Genomic DNA, 21,924 nt, shown 5'->3' with positions numbered 1-21,924 from the left:
TGCAGTCTACAAATATCTGAAAGGCTGTCACAGTTCAGAGGGATCAGCCCTATTCTCATCTGCACAAGGAAAGATTAGAAGCAATGGGATGAAACTGAAAGGGAGAGGAGACACAAATTAGATATTAGAAAAAACTTTCTGACAGTGAATGGAACAGGTTACCACGGGAGGTGGTGAGTTCTCATTCAATGGAAGTCTTCAAACAAAGGCTGGACAAATATCTGTCTGGGATGATTTTGTGAATCCTGCACTGAACAGATGACCCTTCCAACTCTACCATACTATGATTTTATGATCCCAAGCAAAGGAGCTCCAATCTATAATGCAATATATCAATATCAATTGTCCCTTTAAGAATTCTGCCTGTTCTTAAATATTGCAGCCATAGAAGATTGCCAAGACGTATGACTTGGAAGATCCATACCTCCTTATGCCTTAACTTGTGATGTCTATAATATAACATTTATTATTTACATTACTAAATAACAAGCAGAGGCTCAAATAGGATTTTTATGTTTTAAAAAAAAAAATCATTATTTTTAGATTATTAGATTTATGCAATGATGTAGTTCTTCCAAACAAGAGTTCTATAATATGTCCATTGCTTACAAAACAATATTTCTTTATTATCCACAGGAGTGCACAAATTTTAAATTCATTCTTCATCTCTCATTTTAATATGGTAAATTGTTTTGTGAACTCCTGCTGATCATTTTTGTATTCACTCTATTAACTTCTACCAGTATTTTAAGTGATGACCATATCTGGGTTTTCAAACTTCTTTGTGGTATTGCTATTTTTTTTTTTTATTTAAGCCTCTGTACTAAGAAAACCTTAATTAAATTACAGTCTTTTGGAAAGAAGGTGAGAAATTGAGTGTTAGCCACTTAAAGTAAATTGCCCACCAAACATGTTTAAAGTATGCTGTGCATTTTCACGGTAACTGCTTTAAAGAATATCAATACTTTCTTATTGCGCTGTTAAGCTGTAAAAATCTGATTGGTACTTAAGAAACGCATATAAGTCATGGCTAGATTGTTGGTAGATATTTCTTTATGTTGTACAGGTAAGTTTATAAATCTTATTACAGTAAACTCACCCTAATCCAGTGTCTGTTTAGAACTGTCAGGTGTTCAGTCCTTACAAGACTTAATTAAAGAAGAGGGGAAAAAAGGGTAATGATAAAGATAGGCATGTAGACCACATAGAATAATACAATAATTACAAAAATATAGTGGGCCTTATCATTAAAACTAACAGGATTGTCTGTGTTGCTAGCAGAAGCCAATCACAATGCAGCTTTAATTTTCCCAGGGCAGTCTAAGGTCTCAGTCAGATGTTCAAAATGTGCGTGACCGAAGCTCTGTTTCCATTGCTGTCAATGGAGCCAGCGCTACTGCCACCCCATTGAATGCAATGGGATACAGGCAACCCCTGCAGTGATTTTGGGGGAAGGGCTTGAAATCTAAATATACTTCAATGAATGGCTGAGCACTGCCTCTGAGTGGCTGAGCCCTGTGACTAATCAGACCCAGCATTTTCAGGAGAATTCTAATAAAGAATTCCATCTTTATTAAAGCCACGCCAGGGCTTGATGCCAACGTTTCGGCTGTCGCCGCAGCCTTTGTCAAGTCTTACAAGCCTTACAAGATGATATATTCCCATATGACTCAAAATTTGTTTCCAGATGGGAAAAAGACTTTTAAACCAGATTTACTAGCCACCAGTAGAGTTTCATTTGTAATCTAAATCATAAAGTCTTGGTACCTCACACCATCCTATCCAATTTTTCCAATATATGCTGGAGAGGTGGTCTAGTAGAGGGTTCACTTATTCATATATAGGGGCATTGTTTCATGAATCACCACTTTTGGGGTTGCATTAAACTGCTAATATAAAAGTTCATAGGATTTGAGATAGCATGGTGTCCTGCTATGGCACTCCTCTCCTTGGGCTTGGACTACCTTCACACCAAAAACATCTACCTAATTTTCCACAATTTGACTGTAGTTCTATTATAGTAAGAATTTGGAGGGATACAAAATTTCTCCATATTTCACTAGTTCACTAGTGACATGCAATTTGGTTACATGATGAAACAGCAGGTGTCAGTAAACTTTGTAACAAAGTCAAATTCCACCAAATTTGGGCTCAATGTTTTGACTATGGGAATTATAGTATGTAATTGTTTTCACTATCATTCCATCTCCCTGAACATGCATGCATATTTCTTACATTTGTCTGTAACAGTTTAAACTTCTTTCCTTATTTCTTTAGGATTTTGCACTAGTCTGCAGCGGCTTGTATAATATATTTGTCAGATTATACAGAAATACTGTATCCCTATCCTCACCCCCTTTTTTGTTTCGTACTCATAAAATGTTGCAATGTACGCTACAAGTGCCCAATATTGATACCACTCTGTGGTCTTTGATGAACTAACTGCAATGTTGCCATTGATACAACCAATGTTTGTGCATAAATTGACTACAACCTTGTTGGCATTTTTGCATCTTGTTTAAAAAATTCAATGTTTAAAAAAAATTAAAGGGATCTTTCATTGGTTGCTATGGGCAGCAAGTTTAGTTTTTCTATGGCATGTTCTATTGGACTATGTATGTATTCTCCCCTAGACGTATTTCTTCTGACAAAACATATCTTCATATATAAAGTGCCTGATGAAGCCTGTACAGCTGTGCATGTTGGGTATGCGTCTCCATACTAAAGAGTTGCTTGGCCTCCATTCAGCAGCCATATAGGCTCCATGCTGAAGTGCATGAGCTCTTAAAGCATGAAAAATTACCAGAACAAAATATAACCCAAGAACAATTGAGAGGCACAAAAAAGAAACAATCAAAAAAGGAAACTGTACAGTTTTCATCTCACACTTAGAACTTATGACACATCGTGTTGTAGGACAGTTTTGAAGGGCTGGACCATAAGAATTGCCAGACTATCTTGGCCATAGTAATGTAAAATAATAACAATAATTTGAATTATTGAATTTTTTGAGATCACCACCAAAAATTATGGTGAAAACTAGTCTGTTAGTAGGATGGTTCACTCACAGAAGGGGCCATCATACAAAAAATATTCGGGTTCTAAAATCTGTCACAGGAAAATAATGGTCCAGATCATCAGCTTTGTTTTTAAAAGGCGATGTACTGGAAGTGATCTGTTTCACTCTACAACAAATACTTTAGTATATACCATGTATTAAATTAAATGATAATGTATTTTTTCGGGTATTGCCGTGCAATATGTGGTCCCCTAATAGTCATTCAATTTACTAGGTTGCAACATTCAGTGAATAGATGCTGTGGTCCCATGGGAATATCTTTGCTGCAGCCTAGTAAACAAAGTCTAGTGGTGGACCACAGAATTCAAAGCAGAGTATTGACTATTTGCTTGGTTCAGCCATATGCTGTAGTTTTGCAAAATATTGGGAAACCTTTACACTGGAGCTTTCATATTTTAGAGTAGATAGGACAACCTCTAGATAATGAATGGTGAATACTGCATCTCCCATACATTGCAGTTGGTATCTGATGATGATAACTAGTTCACTAGATACACAAGTGCTCAATGCATACCCAATATTCTACATAAATACAATTTTCAAAGCAAAGTGCTAACATGTTTCCTTTATTTTTCCAATATCATCATCTCCATGAATGCTCCTGCCACCATCATCAATAGACACCTATTCCCAGTACTGTGATGACCCCTGTTTACCATCTGGTAAAGAAGTTCTGCCTGCAGTGTTTCTGTTCTATTAACCATTTGTGTTTTACACTTGTGTCTGAAACTGTCTATGTGCTGAATGCACAATGCATAGACATACTGATTTCAGATACTAATGACGTGTCGTGTGCATTAACTAATAGCTCAGCTATGCAAAATAAAAACTTTTTCGTTTTTTCCAAAACTCAAAAAGTAATTAGTTGTGCAAATTGGTAATCAGAGGATCAGTGTTTTCTAAGTAAAGTACTAACATTGTACAAGAGAAGAAATGCTGTCAGTGCTTGAGTTACTTGTTAGACTTATATTGCCAGATTGTAATCCACGATTGCAGAAATAGAATATGCCCAGGTCACCATTTGTGACTTGGACAGCAGCTGTGATAATCTACCCTATGACTCATATATTTATTTAAGGGGGTCCTCCTTCTTCTAGTGACTTAAGACTTTATTGTCCTAGCATTTTCTGTAAGGGCTATTACAACATTGATGTGTTTTTTGCTAATGGATTCCAGATGAATTAGAGAAAATAAAACTCTGTTTGTCTTTGTATGAAACCAAAGGACTATGAAGGTTCAGTATGACCCTGTGAAGGTCGATGAGTGCCTAATTATGACACAATAGGAGATAATATGGCTAAGTGCATTAGTCCAAAATACAGTATTCCTCAGTTTTTTGTAATAAGCAGTTTAATTTATTGACGCCTCACAACTGACATTGGATGCTCCAATCTGTGCAGAATGCTATACAGCTCCCAAAAGCTAATTATGTATAGCATACTTTTCAGAACTGTATATTACATGGGGAGGGTGTATACCATTTATAGAAAACATAAACAAGAACAATATAAGATTAAAAAAAACAGGGCCAGCCCAGCCTACAGACCTTTCTCAGCTTTCCTATCAGATGTGTCCTTTCTTACCTTTGCTCTTGGTTCAAGATATCCAGGGCATGAGTGGCACAAAATGATCTGCTTTGAAAAAAAAACTTTTGTGTTACTCTGTTGGTGTTGTGAGTGACACAAACGTTTTTTTTTTTTCAAAGCTCGTCCTGTTGTGTCACTCATTTTAGAATATCTTGAGCCAAGAGAATAGGTAGAGAAGGACACATCTATAGAAGAAACCATTTTAAAGGACAATTTAATTCTCAAGAACAATAGTATTGATGGCCTATCTATAGGATACCGCATTGAACTTATAGCACCCCTGCAGATCATATGTTCTAGTCATCATCAGTTCTGTTTGAGGCTTCCTTCACACGGGTGACACGGTATCACTGTGTGATATCACTGTGTCTCCTCGCAGCAATACCACGATTTTGTAGTGCTACAAAGTCGCATGTGGCTTTACAAAGCACCACATACAAGGATTTTCAGGGGGGAAGGGGGCTTGAAAATAAGTCCTAACTGCAGAAATAAAAAAAAATATATATACTTTACCTAGAAGCACTGCCCAGCACTGCTGCAGCTTCTTCCTGGTCCCCGACACTGATCTTCTTCTTCTGGCTGGGAATTGAACAATCACTGCCTCCTGGAAGTGCTGGCTGTGATTGGCTGACACATAGCCAATCAGAGCTATCACTCAATGAATGACTGGGATTGGTTCATCGAGTGATGGCTGTGATTAGCTAAGTGTCAGCCAATCAGAGGCAGTGCTTCTAGGAGGCAGGGATTTTTCAGTCCCTAGGAAGAAGAGATGAACAAGGGAAAAGGGAAAAGATGTGGCCGGGCTGACAGCGCTTCTAAGGTGATGTATACTGTTATTTTTATTTTTTCCTGCAGCCAGGGCTTAGATTAGGGCTTTGATAGTAGCATTTCCTACTGTCAAAGTTGCATTGCACCACACGAAAATTGCATTTTTGTGCTATGTGATGCAACAGAGAGAAAGACTGCATAGGAAAACATGGGCTACAAAACCACACGAGTCGCGTGCATATTGCGGGACCCGCAAGGTTTTTGTGTTGGGATTTCACATGCTACAAAACATCGCATGTGTGAATTAACCCATAGCAAAGCATGGGCTTCACATACATGTGATTTGTAGAATTATAGCGAAGCGACTTTGTCACTCATGTGAAGGAGGCCTAAATGTTCACCATGTGTAGAGAATACATGCAACTGTTTCAGTGCTTGATACTAATGCAAAATGTATTCATTTGAATGAGACTGACGTGCATTAACCCCTTAGAGACCAGCTAATTTTGTGTCTTAAGGGCCAAGTGATTTTTATCATCAAATTGCAAGAGACATAACTCGTTGACATAGCCATATAAGGGCATATTTTTTTTGGGGGGGGGACAAGCTATTTTATTTAATTGTACCCCTCTGGGGTACATTTAAAGTGCTGTATAACTTTATTTACATTTTTTTCCGGAGAGATGGAAAAAGAAATTCTGCCATTGTTTTTGGGTTTTGTTTTTACAGCATTCACCATTCGGTAAAAATAACATGATAATAACATGAAAATTTTCTTATGTAGATCTATGATAATTACTGCGGTACCAAGTTTATATAGATTTTGAAACATATTTTTACTGCTTTTGCACAATAAGAACATTTTTCAAAGAAAAACAATTGAATCTGCATCGCCGCATTCTGAGACGTAACACTTTTATTTTTCTGGGCTCTATGAGGGCTTGCTTTTGGTGGGAAGAGATGTAGTTCTTATTGGTGCAAGTTTGAGGTACATGTGACTTCTCAATTGCTTTTCATTGCATTTTTTGAGAGACAAACAAAGGAAAAATAACAATTACGGTATTACTTTCCTAAACTATTTTTATGACCTTTACCAAGTGAGATAAATAACAAACTATTTTCATTGTCTGTTGCTATGTGGTTATACCTATTATATGTTGCTTTCTTTAAAAAAAATTTGGTAGTTTATCCATTAAAAACATGTTTTGTGGGAAAAAATGCATATTTTTTAAAAATATTTTTTTCGATTTTTTTAGTCCCTGAAGGGGACTTTTAGATGTGATTGTTCGATCTCTAGAATAGTACACTACATTACTTATGTAGTGAACTGTACTAAGCCTATAACAGCAGCCTATTAGACTCTATTGGAGGCAAGGCCTAATAGGCCGAGTTACATGGCAAACATGGAGGCCTTTGTCAGGCTTACAGCTGCCATGGGAACTCATTGGTACTTTGCGATCACATTACAGGGTGATGATGATGACAGAAGGAGCCCCCCTCCCCCTGTCATCTGCTTAGATGCTGCAGTTACTATTGATTCTGACATGTAAGGGGTTAAACTGCCAGGATCTGAGGTTTCTCTGTTTCTGGCTGTTAGAGCAGGAGTCTGGCTGTCAGTAGTCAGTCAAGCCACCGTCTTAAAAAGATGTATGTGCAGGTTTAAAGTCCACTAATGAGGTCTGTAAAAAAGGTATATTGCAGTTTGTAATAAATTAAACTGCAGCACCAGGCACAGCCATAATAGAATGTAAGGCACTGTGCATTGTAAACAACTGAAGAGGTTGCCACACTTACACTCACTCTTCATCCCGATGATCAGTTGGATGGTGGGAGTCAAACCTGGACAGGTTAGGCAGGTATAGATGTCCTATCTTAAAGATAGGCCATCAGTGTTACAGTCTTGGAAAATATCTATTGAGGCTCATGCATTAAGACTCACAGAAACAGTAGCCTTTTTCTTCATAATAGCCAATCAGATTTTAGGTTCCATCTTCTTGCTATTAGGCTACTTATCTCTTAACCTAATTTGATGCATAAGGTCTAATATTGTTAAATCTTCCTTAAATAAAGATCTACTAATTCCTGCAGAGTGTACAGCTTGCCGCTGTTTGTACAAGTGACATCTGTTGTAAGCAGCTGTTTTACCTTGGGTTTACAGACAGCGTAGATAATCACCAACAAACAGCTGTTCATGTATACACAAAGGGCCTCATGTATCAAAATTGTCTTACAAAGTGTCACTGTTGCCTATAGCAACCAATCAAAGTGCAGCTTTCAATTTCTTTGAGCATCCTTGGAAATGAAACCTGAGCTCTGGTTGCTATAGACAACAAGAACGTTTGTCAAATAGTTTGTTACAAAAGCCCCAAAGTATACAGAGTGCTGTTATTCTCTGTAAAGCCATGTGCAATAAATAGTATGGCAAATCAACCTATGGCACATAGTATAACTGGAATTGCACACAGCAAATTTAAAGTCAATTCGGATAAATTCAGAAAACATTGCATATGAAGGGAAATGTCTTTAATAGGCTTTAATGGATAAAAGTAGGTGAACAGTGTAACTTTTTTTTACATACTCCAAATGTTTGGTACCATATATATGCTTGTTCGGTGGCCAAAAGTAAACACACAGCATGGCTTGAATTTAGTCTCATACCCTTCATAGATAAGCACCCTTAAAACTTAACTTTTAATAATCTAAAACTAAAACCTATGGGCCATAAAAAAGATAGATATCACATATAAACAAACAAAAGGTATCCCCCAGGTCAGTAACCGGGGTCATTCAAAATGAGCCTCTACAAGTGCCCACTCATTGGGAGAACCAATAATGAATACATAAAGTCAGGTTATAGTAGTCTCCCAGTAGGATGACCACCCCAGGAGGTAGAGTTATACTCCTATCTAGAGTGCCCAATAGAGATAGTGCCAAATATATCAACAAGCACTATAACAGTATAGATAGGTGCATCAATTAGATGGAATCAGTTCTGATGCATCTAGTATGGTAGATGTAAGGGATCTCGATAACCAACTTTCTTATGCCCTCTTCCTGCCTATCAACCGCGTGCCTAGTTGAGCTATTAAAAAAGAACTACCCTATTTTAGGGCAATAAACTGATACTTTCAGACTTCGATGAAGCTAGAAGAAACAGTTCTTTATCTAGGATCTTACGAACATGATCTTAGAATTGAATCTGATGAGCAGCATAAATGGTTCTTATTAACATGATTCTTAAAATTGAATCTGATGAGCAATGTAAATGGTTTAACGTGTTTCAGTTAGATATCCAACCTCATCAGGAACCTTATAGATCTTAAGTTAAAGGGGTTGTCCCGCGGCAGCAAGTGGGTCTATACACTTCTGTATGGCTATATTAATGCACTTTGTAATGTACATTGTGCATTAATTATGAGCCATACAGAAGTTATCAGAAGTTATTCACTTACCTGTTCCGTTGCTAGCGTCCTCGTCTCCATGGTGCCGTCTAATTTTCAGCGTCTAATCGCCGGATTAGACGCGCTTGCGCAGTCCGGTCTTCTTCTTTTCTCAATGGGGCCGCTCGTGCCGGAGAGCGGCTCCGTGTAGCTCCGCCCCGTCACGTGCCGATTCCAGCCAATCAGGAGGCTGGAATCGGCAATGGACCGCACAGAAGCCCTGCGGTCCACCGAGGGAGAAGATCCCGGCGGCCATCTTCAGCCGGTAAGTAAGAAGTCACCGGAGCGCGGGGATTCAGGTAAGCGCTGTGCGGATTTTTTTTTAGGTCCCTGCATCGGGTTTGTCTCGCGCCGAACGGGGGGGCTGTTGAAAAAAAAAAAAACCCGTTTCGGCGCGGGACAACCCCTTTAAGTGCTAATAATGACCAACCACTAGATTAGATGTACCACAGATATGTGAGGATCTACTCTTGGGTAACCAGATAAATTAACTACCACTGGTAAGCTGCTTGTATACATAGATCTCACTATATGATAAACTATGCTAAAGTAACCCTGGGCCCAATCACCCCAGGTCACCAAACTAGAGCCCAGAGCCCAATCCTCCCAAGCCCAAGAAGAGCAGCAAATTCAAAACAACAAAGTAGCAGCAAGAACAGCCCTGAGGGTGGACAGCCTTAAATTTGGTCTAATCTATTATTTTCAGAATGGTAATTTTTATAATATGGAGAATTCTGAAAACAAACATATAAGCCTGGAGTAAATTTCACAGTGTGCAGTGTAGTACTTGAAGCCATCAAGCTGTGGTCTGCCTTTAGAGCAGCACAGGAGCATTATGGAATTGCTAGTTGTACAAGTCACTTAGTATCCAAATACCCCACTGCACCAACCTTCAGACAAAACTTGTCAGTGCAAAATCAGCTTTGTTCCATTTCTCATAAAAATACATACAGGGAGGGGAATGTCTGGCCATAGTATAGCCTTTTTAAGCCCTACTACTGTTTATGCAATTTGTTAATTTAACAGTGTATATTCACCAAAAATGACCCTACACCTGGAGATAATAGCACATTACACTGATGTTATTTTGGTGAACTCATTCTGTCTGATATACTGTAATTACACGTGTATTTCTAGTGGGTACATTTATTTCAGTCTCTTTATGTTACTCTACATTACAGTTTATCATTAAATAGACTGTATTCGTTATTCTGTAGACATTTCCTCAAACTCTTTCCTTAGGACTCCAAGAAGTTTACTTTCTTTATTGGTCCTTCACCCACTAATTGGGTCAGTGTTGATAAATTAAATCATTAGTTGCTGAAAGGTTACTTTTATTCTGCTGTCAGAACACAACATTAGCAAGTCCATCACAAGACAGCTCACCTTTCTTAGCACTGGTGTCCTTTGTAATACTAACACACACTAAATATGTGGTTCACCGAATACTACAAGAGTACAAAAAATAGTTGCTTAATTGAATGACAAGAACTAAAATGTTTCCTTTCCTGGGGTGTAAGCCATTATCTAACACTTCTCATGATGACTACTGTACATCTTATACCACAGCTGTTGCCTTCTATTCCTACCTTGCATGCCCTTTGTCCTCATAAGATTTCACCAATGTGCTGCTGGTAATGCTTTGAAAAAAGCATAAAGCCTTCTGGGCAAGGATCATTCTAAGGCTTCTTGCTCACGGGCGGGTATTTGCTGCAGAATCCACACTGGGCGTCCACACCATGGATACACAGCAAATAGTGCCCATTGCATGCTATGGGAAATCGTTTCTTCTTGCCCACTTGGAGAAACCAATTGTGGTTTCTGCAAGTGGAGGAAAAATTGCAGCATGCTTCATTATTGCGCGGATGGCTTCCATTGAAGTCAATGGAAGCAGTCCAATCCGCGACTCTTCTGCAATTGACGTTGAAAGGTCGCGGATTCTGCATCATCGCTAGGCAGGAGTTTTACAAAAAATCTGTACTGCGCATGTCCGATATCGAGTCATGTAGACCATCGGCAGTACAGATGAAAACAAAAGTAAGTAGGTACACACAGACGCTGCTGCTCCCAGGGAATCTGGCTTTGCCTGTGCAGGAGGCCTAAATATCTTTGCATGTTGCTTGTGTATGGTTTTACTTCAAAGTGTGCTTGAGCTTGGACATAAATCATAACACTGGATGATGATATAGTGTCAAGAAAGTCAGTGTTGACTATTATTTAGGAGCAAGCCGCCATAAGGAAAATTCACTGCTTTATTAATGTTACTTATGGATCATTTTGTGCCATGCATGAAACTGTCATTCTAAAATGAAAAAGAACCTCCATATTAGAATTACAATGAAACTTAGAAGAAACCATTTGTCATTGCCAAATTCTGGGAATTCGTAGATCTAGATAGATTAAAATATAGCATAACCTGTAAGTGATTGGATGATATGATTTGGGTTACTAAATAGAGATGAGCGAACACGTTCGGCTCCGCCCCTTTTTCGCCCGAACACCGAACTTTGCGAACACTTCAGTGTTCGGGCGAAAAAGTTCGGGGGCCGCCGTGGCAGCGCGGGGGGGTGCGGCGGGGAGTGGGGGGGAGAGGGAGAGAGAGAGGGCTCCCCCCTGTTCCCCGCTACTGCCGCCCGCGCCGCCGCGCATCTCCCCGCCCCCCGGCGGCACCCGGACACTTACGCGCGAACACTGCAGTGTTCGGCAAAGCCGGTGTCCGGGTGCGGATGTGTCCGTAACGGACACGTTCGCTCATCCCTATTACTAAATGCTTACATTGTACAACTGTTCTATAATTGATGAAGAAGATTCATATAGTAAACATTGCAGTATATTCACATAGGATGGTTTGGTGAGTGCATAGTTTTTATTAAGGCTTTACCATTGTACTAAAGCCTGTAACACACTCATATAGTAGAATATGTAGAATATTCACTTTCAATAAAGCTTTAGCGTTAGAAGGCCCCCTTAAAAAAATAAACTGAGCACATGGGGTGGTTTTATCAGAAACTGGCATATAAAAGTTGCAAAATTTTGCCACATACCATATCTGCACCAAAAGTTATGACTTTAACATTTTCTTGACATTTTTGAGAAATGGCGTGTAAAGGGGTTGTAGCTTATTGGGAGAGTGTAGCCTCTCATGGCTGTCAGATTCAATATAACATGCCAGTAGGTTGCACCTATTGTAGTGAAAATGTACACTAGCACATACATGTTAGTCGAAGAGCATAGGAAGCCAGAAATGCACCTGAATTGTTAAGAAGTTGCATTTTTTTCAAACATGTTGTTTATTAAGATTCACTGGTGAAACACCAGTCTTAATAAATGTCTCTCATAGAATCCTAGTGCTGGGAGCCTACTGATTAGCTAATTTATGGATGAAGCCATCAGCAGGCATTTAGTTCCCTTGCAGCACCATTACAAGAAGAATACAACATAATATGGTGTCTATTGAAATCAATTCTGTCCATGTAATGCATGGATGTGTCTTTGTAGCCAGTGTTTGATAAAGGAGTTTTCAGTGCAGCGGACCGGGGAAGAAGTCAGAGCACCAGCTTTACTCCCAGTGAAATCAATAGGAGCGCCATGCTGCTAGTCCACTTCCTGTTCCTTTTTCTAACAGCTTTTCCTGGGCAGGAAGTGGAATAGTTGTGCGGCGCTGTCATTGATTTCAATGGGAATGGAGCCAACACTCCCACTTCCTCCCCTGCCTACTGATGATGATGCTCAGCTTCCTGCATCGGGGTCAGACAATCATCTGATGGACTACTGATGGCCTAAGTATCTAGGGTCATCAATTGAAAATAGAGCAGAAAACCTCTTTAATAAAAGACACCTCTTGATTAACATTGAATGCCTAAAATTGATTTTCTTGATCGGAGAAACTTTTTAAGTTCCCTTACATCCATTAAATACCATGAATTGCTTTAATTTTAGTTTATTTTTTTATTAAGGCTTGCACAACTTTGTATCCACTTTTAATTATTCCCATTTAGCAGGGTAGATAGGCAAGGATAGTGAATTCTTCAGAATGAAGGCTTTCATTAGGAAGCCAAGTAGTTTGCAGTGGTTAATAAAATAAAAATGGGAAAATATATTTTAATATCGTATGTGTACTGTAAGGCCTTGGTCACAGGGGCGATTCTTTGCGCGATTTGCGCTTGCGCACGCGATCGGCGATTTTATAAAACCATTGCTTTGCAATGGTATTGGACACATATATAAGCCCTTCCCTGAAAATCATCCAAAAATGTGTAAAAAGAAACAAAATATATACTCACCTTGTCCGTGCAGCCGGAGTTCAGCCGCGGTCGGCCGGCAGTTCTCCTGAACTGCTCTGTGTAGTATTCAGCAGGCGGGGATTTAAAATCCCCGCCTGCTAAATGGGCTGCCTCTGATTGGTCACAGCCCTCACCAATCAGACGCAGCTCTCACTCACACCCATTCATGAATTCATGAATGGGTGAGTGAGTGCTGCCTCTGATTGGCTCAACGCAGGGACCAATCAGGGGCTGCTCTCAGCTGTCATTCAATAGCTGAGAGCTGCCCCGCCTGCTGAATACTACTCAGAGCAGTTCAGGAGAACTGCCGGCCGGCCGCGGCTGAACTCCGGCTGCACGGACAAGGTGAGTATATATATTTTTTTCTTTTTACACATTTTTGGATGATTTTCAGGGAAGGGCTTATATTTTTAAGCCCTTCCCGAAAATTCATCCTGCACTCGCCAGCAGCCCATTGCTTTCAATGGAGTCTTCTGTATTGCCGACTCCATTGAATTCAATGGGCTGAACAGCGCTCCTGAGATCGGGCCCGTTTCAAAGGAAACGCGGCTAGGAGCAGATTTTTCCGGCGATTTTTTTGGCCCCGGTCACGCGATTTGCGGATGCGCATCCGTCATGCGATCCGCAAATCGCGGCAAAAAACGCCCGTCTGACCGAGGCCTAAAAGGGTTGTTCTTGCAGTGAGATTATGCATCTACTTGTTTGCATTGGCTTGCTTGAATTGGATATTAGTGGTTATTTGAATGTAAAGCTTTTTATATTTGGCATATTTAATGCAACACTGCAGTTAGTATCGGTGGTAAACAGACTGGAGTTCTTAACAAATGACTGATAAATCTCTCTTCTGGCTATGGTTTATTGAAGAAGTACAAAGACTAGCATAGCCTGCTTGAGGAAGTCTGAAGGGATGGCCTGAAATCTCCACTTGCACATCAGCAAAGACATTATGTTTGCTACGAACTATACAGCTGTTGATACAGTCCATTATCTAGCATGAAGTTAGGTGCAGGAACAAAGTATTAGATCATCATACACTTATACTAATGTAGCAGACATTCTTCTCCAGTTTATCATTCTGTAATGTCACGTGCTTTCTTTTTTTCAGAAGAATGAATCAATAACGTGTTATCTGTACGGGACAGCAAATAAACCTAGAGTATTGTCTTTTATAGAGATTTATTACCCCCAAAAATCTATTTATCACACATATCGTTATGTCACTGTTCTTCAGTACAATATTTCACGATCCTAAAATAACTATTTTATTGCATAATTCCAGCATGGAGCCGCAACTACCGCAATATATATATATATATATATATATTTTTTTTTTTTTTTTTTTTTTTTAATGCATATATATATATATATATAAATACACACACACATATATATGTATATAAGTTGGTACTAATGAATATTTACAATAGCAAACTCATTTTTTATTGTGGTGTCCCTTGAACACTATTTCAATACAGAGATAAATGTATTGAGTTTGAGAATAAAAACTAATTATTTTTACTTTCTGTTGATTTTCACTTATATTTTTAGGAGGACCAATAAGCAAGCTGAGGAATGACCCAGTGAGAATCATACATGAAGCTGTGGATGATACCTATGATTGGATACACGTTATCTTCTCTACTGTGTCTGACTTCATATCATTCGAAGATGAGAGGAAAGGTATCTATAGCATACTGCACCACTGTTGCTGATTCACATGCATATCCTTCTTAAATGTATGAAGTTTTCTTCCGCATGCACTATTTGGGCAGAGGCAAGTCTGTGCTTCATATGCCTAAAGTCCAGCATGTCTTATCGTATAATTTCCAGAGGTATCTAGTATCAACTGCTATGTGTTTAACCTCAGTTTTTCCATTGTGAGGTTAAATAGCAATAGCAGAAAATACTAGGGATATAATATAATTATCCTTTGTGATAATTATGCAAAGCATGGTCTACCTTACATTATATGAGGATTGTATTGTTCTTGGTTAGAAAAGTCAGTTTTGTATGTGTAAAGATGCAGCAGTGCTGAGTTTGTTAATCTAAAAGTGCTTACTCTGCCAAAGCTAAAGTTCTATCACTTTTTATGATTTACCTAATGGCTACTTTACAGAAAAACAGTTATTATGTTGCGCAAAAAATTACAAGTGTTTTGTAGAATACTTGAAAAGCAATAACAAATATTCACCAATTCCTTGCTGTTTTCCACTTTTGATCTATTGATTGGCTATTCTTAAGATAGGATATCAACAGTTGATCAGTGCCAGTCCGCTCCCTAGGTCCAGTGCCAAGCAGCCCTTCACCATTGCCATTGTATAAATCTGATATGTGCTGGAAACACACAGATCTGTACACTATGCTGTAGCCTAGGGTGATTTTGCAGCCATAGTTTCACCTTCATTTGAATGGGAACTTTGCCTGCAATGCCGTTCTGGGCCATTGCATACTGTACAAAATCTGTGTGTTTCCTGCAGTACATTGGCTTGGTACACAAGTGTGCCGTACTGATGAACAGCTAATTAGCGGAGGTCTCCGGGGATCACAATAGATCATCAATGGTTCAAAAGTGGAAAATCAGTGTGCCACATGATTCTGACAATAGGCTGTAGCAACTTAAGAGTAATGATTTGTAGATAATATTTTAAGAGGTGCCATTAAAGCAACCCTATAGATTGTATAGTTGTACAGTGTGCTTCAATAGTCTGAGACACTCAGACCTGGAATTTGTTCCCTCAGGGTGGGGCAGATTGGCTTCTGCCTCATCAGGGATTTTTTTGCCTTCCTCTGGATCAACATTGGGGGTCAAGGTGGGGCGGAAACAGGCTGCATTGGATGGACATATGTCTTTTTTCAGCCTACCATACTATGTTACTCCTCACTGCTTGTTTCCACATTTTTTAAAGCAATTTTTTATGTACAGGCCAGGTTGTGTGGGGCAGGTTTCCCAATGATAAATGGTGTCCTTCCTTATCTTTTGTTTATAACAGACTCTGTACCTTCTTTGGGTCCTTCTTTTCCTACCAGAGGAGGAATGTACTGGGCTCTCCCATTTCTGGTCCCCAAATATTAGGGGCTTGATGACCTCCTCATGAAATTCAAGGAAGGTGCCCCTCTGGGCATCACATCAGTATAGCACATAGGAATTATACAGTGCCTTCTTTATGATGTGCCTGGCCATTTTTCTATACCACAACCTTGTTTTCTGCATGGCATTGTAAAGCTTGAGTACTTGACCTGACAAGTCGACCCCTCCCATGTACTTATTGTAGTCAAGGAAGCAGTCTAGTTTGGGGGTCTCTGAACTGGTACCTTGTGCTGGGTAGGGTGTACTGCTATGGCCATGTATTTTTTTCCCTAAAAGGACTTTACTCTTGTCCTTATACTTGACACACAATATTTTGTCGCTACATTGTCCCTTATCTCACCCCTTCTGAGAATTTTGCCAATCAGCAACTTAAGGATGTTTTTCAGTTTTCTTTTTCTAACAGTGCCACATGGTGCCATCTTTCTGAAAGGGAGATTCTGGAATAAGGGAACATTGGTATAAAAATGGATGTAACCCTGGTCCACTAGTGGGTGCACAAGTTCCCATACAATTTCCCCTATAATTTCCAATAGAGAGGGCTTTGTAGTTATCAATTGTGGTAAATAAACTTATGTGTGTACCCTGATGTACTCTCACACAGCTTATACATTTTCACACCAACATTGGGGGGGTAATAGGCTGAACTGGATGGAAATATGTCTTTTTTCAACCTAACATACTATAATACTATGATACCGTGCCCACTTACTGGGCAGGTACTAGTGGAATTTCAGCCTCCCTTTGAAATGTACCCAGGGTTCATCTGTAAAAATGTTTTTCTCGGGGGTGTACGCCTGGGCAAACTTAGTATTAAAATGCTTTATCACTGTCTTGTTTTAAAATAAGCACTCATAATTGGGGTCATTGCTTGGCTTCTTTACTAGCCCCATACATAATATAATGCCCACAAATTTTGTAATTTATGATGCATCCACAGGGGTTGACCTGTGGGGTTTTGCAAAACTGGAGTTGTAGTTTTCTCCGATGAAATTTGGGGCATATAAATTGTTTTGGGTAGCCATGAGAGCAATAAAGTTATCCAAAAAAAAAGCTAAAAAAAAAAAGTTCACTTCTCTGAGCCTGGCTGTATTAAATTGTATCCCTGAGTTCCCACCAAATCAGATATCTGAGGTGTAGTATTTTCAAGGGTAATCCATTGAACATAAGATGAATCAGGGTTCTCTGCAGTGGTAGTCCTTGATTGCCTTCATGTGGTTCCAGAGGGTTCTAAGTCACTACATGACGCAGAGGATAACACCAGAAACGTTGGGTCATCCTCACTTCACAGTAAATCTCTTGCGGGCCATAGTATAGTTATAGAGATTTATTATGCACGCAAAAAAAACACACAAAAAAAAATTTAACGGGTGGATGACCACGGCACATTGGGGGATCACTTGGATGGGGTGACCATGGGAGGGGACAGCTACACAGCAGGAAATTTTTTTGTGTGTGTTTTTATTATACTGACATATCCGCTGATAATACAAAACATTACACTTACTAACCAGGGGATGGGTGACTACTGTATGGGGAGACAGTTTTTTTACACTGATGGATATGCTGACACTACACTGACTAACTACACACTATACTGATAGGATTAGACACTGACTAAACTGATTAAGCTAACTCTACAGTGTCTGACACACTGATGACATTTTACTAACTACACTAATATACTGACAGATCACACTATGCTAACACTACACTGACTGATCACATTTTACTAACTCCACTAATGCACTGATCACACTACGCTACTTACACTAACACTACGCTGACTGGATGTCTACCCGACCTAAACTACAATCACTAAGATTTTTCAGTTTTTTTGAAAAGATTAGCTCAGATCTTTCTATCCTAACCAACAATAACGCTCTGTGTTGGTTGGGAGAGAGATCACACTGTAAACAGAGTGAATCTGGGCTGCTGCACTGTGATTGGTCAGTCTGTGCTAACTGACCAATCACTAGGGCAGGATGTCTGTGATTGGCCCCTCAGTGGCAAGTAGTGATTGACGCTAACTATATAAGCAGCCTTCACTACTGTGTTGCCGTGATTGGCACTGGCAGCAACACTTTAAACATGGGACATAAGTTTAGGTCCTGTTGCACTATTGACTAGCTGCCCAGGATGTAAACTTACACCCTATGACATTAAGGGTTAAAAAGGAGGGCAACAGGTATGTTAACTATACATTTTGTGTTTATCGTCCAATTTTTTACTATTAGCTGGAGGGTTGATTTAACCCCTTGAGTGGCACGCCCGGAAATTTTCCGGGAGGAGCTCCACTGCTCATAGCAACATAGCCCGGAAGATTTCCGGGCTATGTATCACTATGGGAGCTGCAGAGCACAATGCCACAAGCTGTGACAGTGTGCTCTGCCTGCACAGACCCAGAGAGAACAAAGCAAGGGCTTTGAAAAAACAGCAGAAGATATTGCCGACATGTCGGCAACCTCCTGCTTTGTTTACAGGTTGCCATAGAGACCATGGGCTTGTCAGAAGCAAGCCGATGGTCTCTGTGGCAGGGAGAGCTGGTTGTTAGCTGTCAGAGGACAGCTAGGTACTAGCTCTTACAGCAGAGATCAGAGAAAACCTCCGATCTCTGCTGTGTTAACCCTTTACATGCTGCAGTCTATGTGACTGCAGCATGTAAATGGCTGTCACTGCAGCATGTAAAGGGCTGTCACCATCGGACCCCCGGAATGTGATCAGGGGTCCTAATGGGTCCCTGTGGAAGTCCCCTAAAGGGACAAAAAAAAAAAAAAATTAAAAAAAAATTAAAAAAAAAAAAAGTAAAAAAATTATTTAAAAAAATTAAAAAAACACTTGTCTCCCTTTACTTTGTAAAAAATCAAAAATACAATCACACATGTGGTGTTCATGCGTCGTAATGACCCAGAGAAGGAAGTTAATACATTATTTAACCCCTTAATGACATGTCCCCTTTTTTTCTTTTTTCCCCATTTCTTTTTTTCCTCCCCCCTGTTTAAAAAATCACAACTTGTCCCGCAAAAAACAAGCCCTTATATGGCCATGTCAATGGAAAAATGAAAAAGTTATGGCTCTTGAGACGCAACTGCAAAACTAGTTGAAATTCAATGATTAGACCATTTTAAAAAACCTGCCCTGGTGGGCACGACAGGGTGGTAGGAAACCTGCCACTCAAGGGGTTAAATGTAGAAAATAGCTCAACATGCTTCTTTTTTAATCCTAATGGTTAAACAATGCTTATTAGGTATTTCTTGGGACTCCACAGCATTATCATTAGAACACTGCTGTTTCTAGTAATGTGTATTATGGAATTGCTGCTCATGTAGATTTAGTCATGCAATGGTGGAGATTGTGAAGTTATTCTTTTATATGAATTAAATGCAGTTGGAGATGTAACACTCAGTTTGTCATTGAGTTGTTTGTTTTGTGCAACCCTAATAAAGGCCCTTTTACACGGAATGATTATTGTTCAAAAAATCATTCAAGCAAGCAAAATGAACAATATTCATTCAGTGTAAATGAATGAATGATGGACAACGAATTGTCACTTATTGTTTATGTTATGCAGGCATAAAAATCATCATTGTCTCGTTCACTAATCATTTGGTTTAAATGCAGGTCATTTGGTCGTTCTCATTCACTTATAGGGCTCAGTCACGGGATTTTTAAGTGCATGTATAGGCGCGATTTTAAATCCCACCTACATAGAACCAGTGCTTTGCAACGGAAGCAGTCACATGTGTGATTTTTACATGAGCTTAAAATTCGCACTTGCAAAAGATAGAACATATGACTGTCAATGGCCCCGGTCACACGATTTTTCTACACACGATGTGCGATTTTTTTAATTGCACCTATGCATAATTAAAAATTGCCCATATGACTGAGCCCATACAGCGAATGTGAATGACTGAACAATTTATTATTTGAATTGGGCCAGCGATGTATCTGCCTGTATAAACAGGCTGCCCAGCTCTGATATTGTTCACTCATTCATATAATGCTTTCTCTCTTGATACATTCAATCTTTTAGTAAATACTTGTATTGCTCAAAACAATTTTAGATAATCTTTTTTTAGAACTCTGTGTCTTCTATCATTTCTCCTAGAAATGTATGAATAAATTGACAACTGGGCGTTACCAGTTGGAGGAGGCCTTGTCCATACACAGCCCAATGTCAACTTATTCATACATTTATAAAAAGAATTACAGAGGAAGAGCACAACACAGAGTTATGAGAAAGTTACTCCAAAAGTTATAAGGAATAGAATTACTTCTTAAAAGAGACATATCAGGAAAGCTGACCTGCTCTTTTAAAGGCAATGTAGTAGATTTACGTTATTCTATGGAAAACCAGGGATAACCCATTGTCATGTTATCAGTTGTACAAAATGACAAGCCCAGCACTGCAGCATCTGAAGCTGTGGCCTTTATTTTAAAAAAGGCTAATATTTCAGAGAATGTCTAGTTCTCAAACACTCTGGAACCTCTAAAAAAAGGTTATTTGAGTGTTGATGTAAGGTATTGTTATGCTGAGATTATATGGATGCAATACTTACATTGATCTGTGTGCATATTCTGTAGAAAGACACTGTGATGCAGTCATCAAGCGTGAGCAGTCATTCTCTAAGTCTAAGCAATCACAAAGAATGTATATTGTTCTCCAGCTTTTTTATTCTTACATGCTGATAGTCTTACATCCATTTTTCAACAATGCATATTAGATATAAATATTTTGTAGTTTAATATGCAATTCTTATAAATTACTTTGATGCCTTCGTGGCCTATGACAAAACGGTTATCATAGGTTGAAAAGGGGTTGTTGGGGACATGGTAGCAGAGCCCAATCCATACAGAGTGGCTATCAACTACTCCATACATTTACAATGGCGATAATAAGTAGCACCAATTGTAGTGGTTTAACTGCTATGGCTAAGTCAGAAGAGCAATTTTTTTGTGCGCCTATGTGCGCAAAAAAAAGCGCTCCACGAATGTTGAAAATGTGCGTGACCACAGCTCTGCGCCCATTGCTTTCAATAGGGCCAGCGCTGCTGCCCCATTGACAGCAATGGAATGCAGGCAAAGCCTGCAATGATTTTCAGGGAAGGGCTTTGAAATATAAGCCTTTCCCTGAAAATCATCCCTAGCTGGTGTAAAAAATATATATATAAATCACCTCTCCGTCACTGTCGGGGCTCTGGTGTGTCTTGTCGCTAGCTCCTTGGAACTGTTCTGAAGCACTTTCTTCTGGCCAGGGATTTAAAAATCCCTGCCTCCTGAAAGTGCTGGGTCTGATTGCCTGAGCGCTCAGACAATCACATGTAGTGCTCAGCCATTCTTTGAATAACAGCTGAGTGCTGCCTGTGCTTGGTCAAAGAGCTCAGCCAATCAGAGGCAGCACTCAGCCATTCATTAAATTCGGATGCAGGCATATCCTATGTTTTACAGGTGCAAAGATGTTGTGCCTGCAAAAAAAGTTGAACATTGCACAGAAAACCAGTGGTTCTAATAGATGCACTTTTTTGTGCACATAAACGCGAGCAAAAAAAAGCTTGTCTGACTACACCCTAAGGGCTTATTCACACAAGCGTATATCGGGCAGCGTTTTCATGGATGGCCGATATACGCTTCCATCCGGGTAGTCCACCCCCCTCACCGTCTCTCTGCCTCTCTCCTCCAC

At 39.6% G+C, this 21,924-nt stretch overlaps 1 protein-coding gene across 26 annotated transcripts in view; it reads left to right on the top strand.

Annotated features, from left to right (window-relative positions):
* TRDN (triadin) overlaps window positions 1–21,924 on the top strand; it is a 630,780-nt gene that overhangs the window by 54,324 nt on the left and 554,532 nt on the right. For 25 of the 26 annotated variants that reach the window (XR_010793132.1, XM_066606610.1, XM_066606533.1 and 22 more), the window contains exons 3-4: window positions 3,700–3,741; window positions 14,705–14,836. Coding sequence is in view for 25 of the 26 variants with exons in the window: in XM_066606610.1 (XP_066462707.1) it covers window positions 3,700–3,741; window positions 14,705–14,836 (174 nt within the window). In the remaining variant the exon portion in view is untranslated. The remainder of the gene's footprint in view (window positions 1–3,699; window positions 3,742–14,704; window positions 14,837–21,924) is intronic. The other variant, XM_066606567.1, reaches the window with a different exon arrangement.

The sequence above is a fragment of the Eleutherodactylus coqui genome, chromosome 1, assembly GCF_035609145.1.
Source record: "Eleutherodactylus coqui strain aEleCoq1 chromosome 1, aEleCoq1.hap1, whole genome shotgun sequence".
In the NCBI taxonomy this organism is placed as follows: domain Eukaryota; kingdom Metazoa; phylum Chordata; class Amphibia; order Anura; family Eleutherodactylidae; genus Eleutherodactylus; species Eleutherodactylus coqui.
This window is presented reverse-complemented; position numbering and strand designations above follow the sequence as displayed.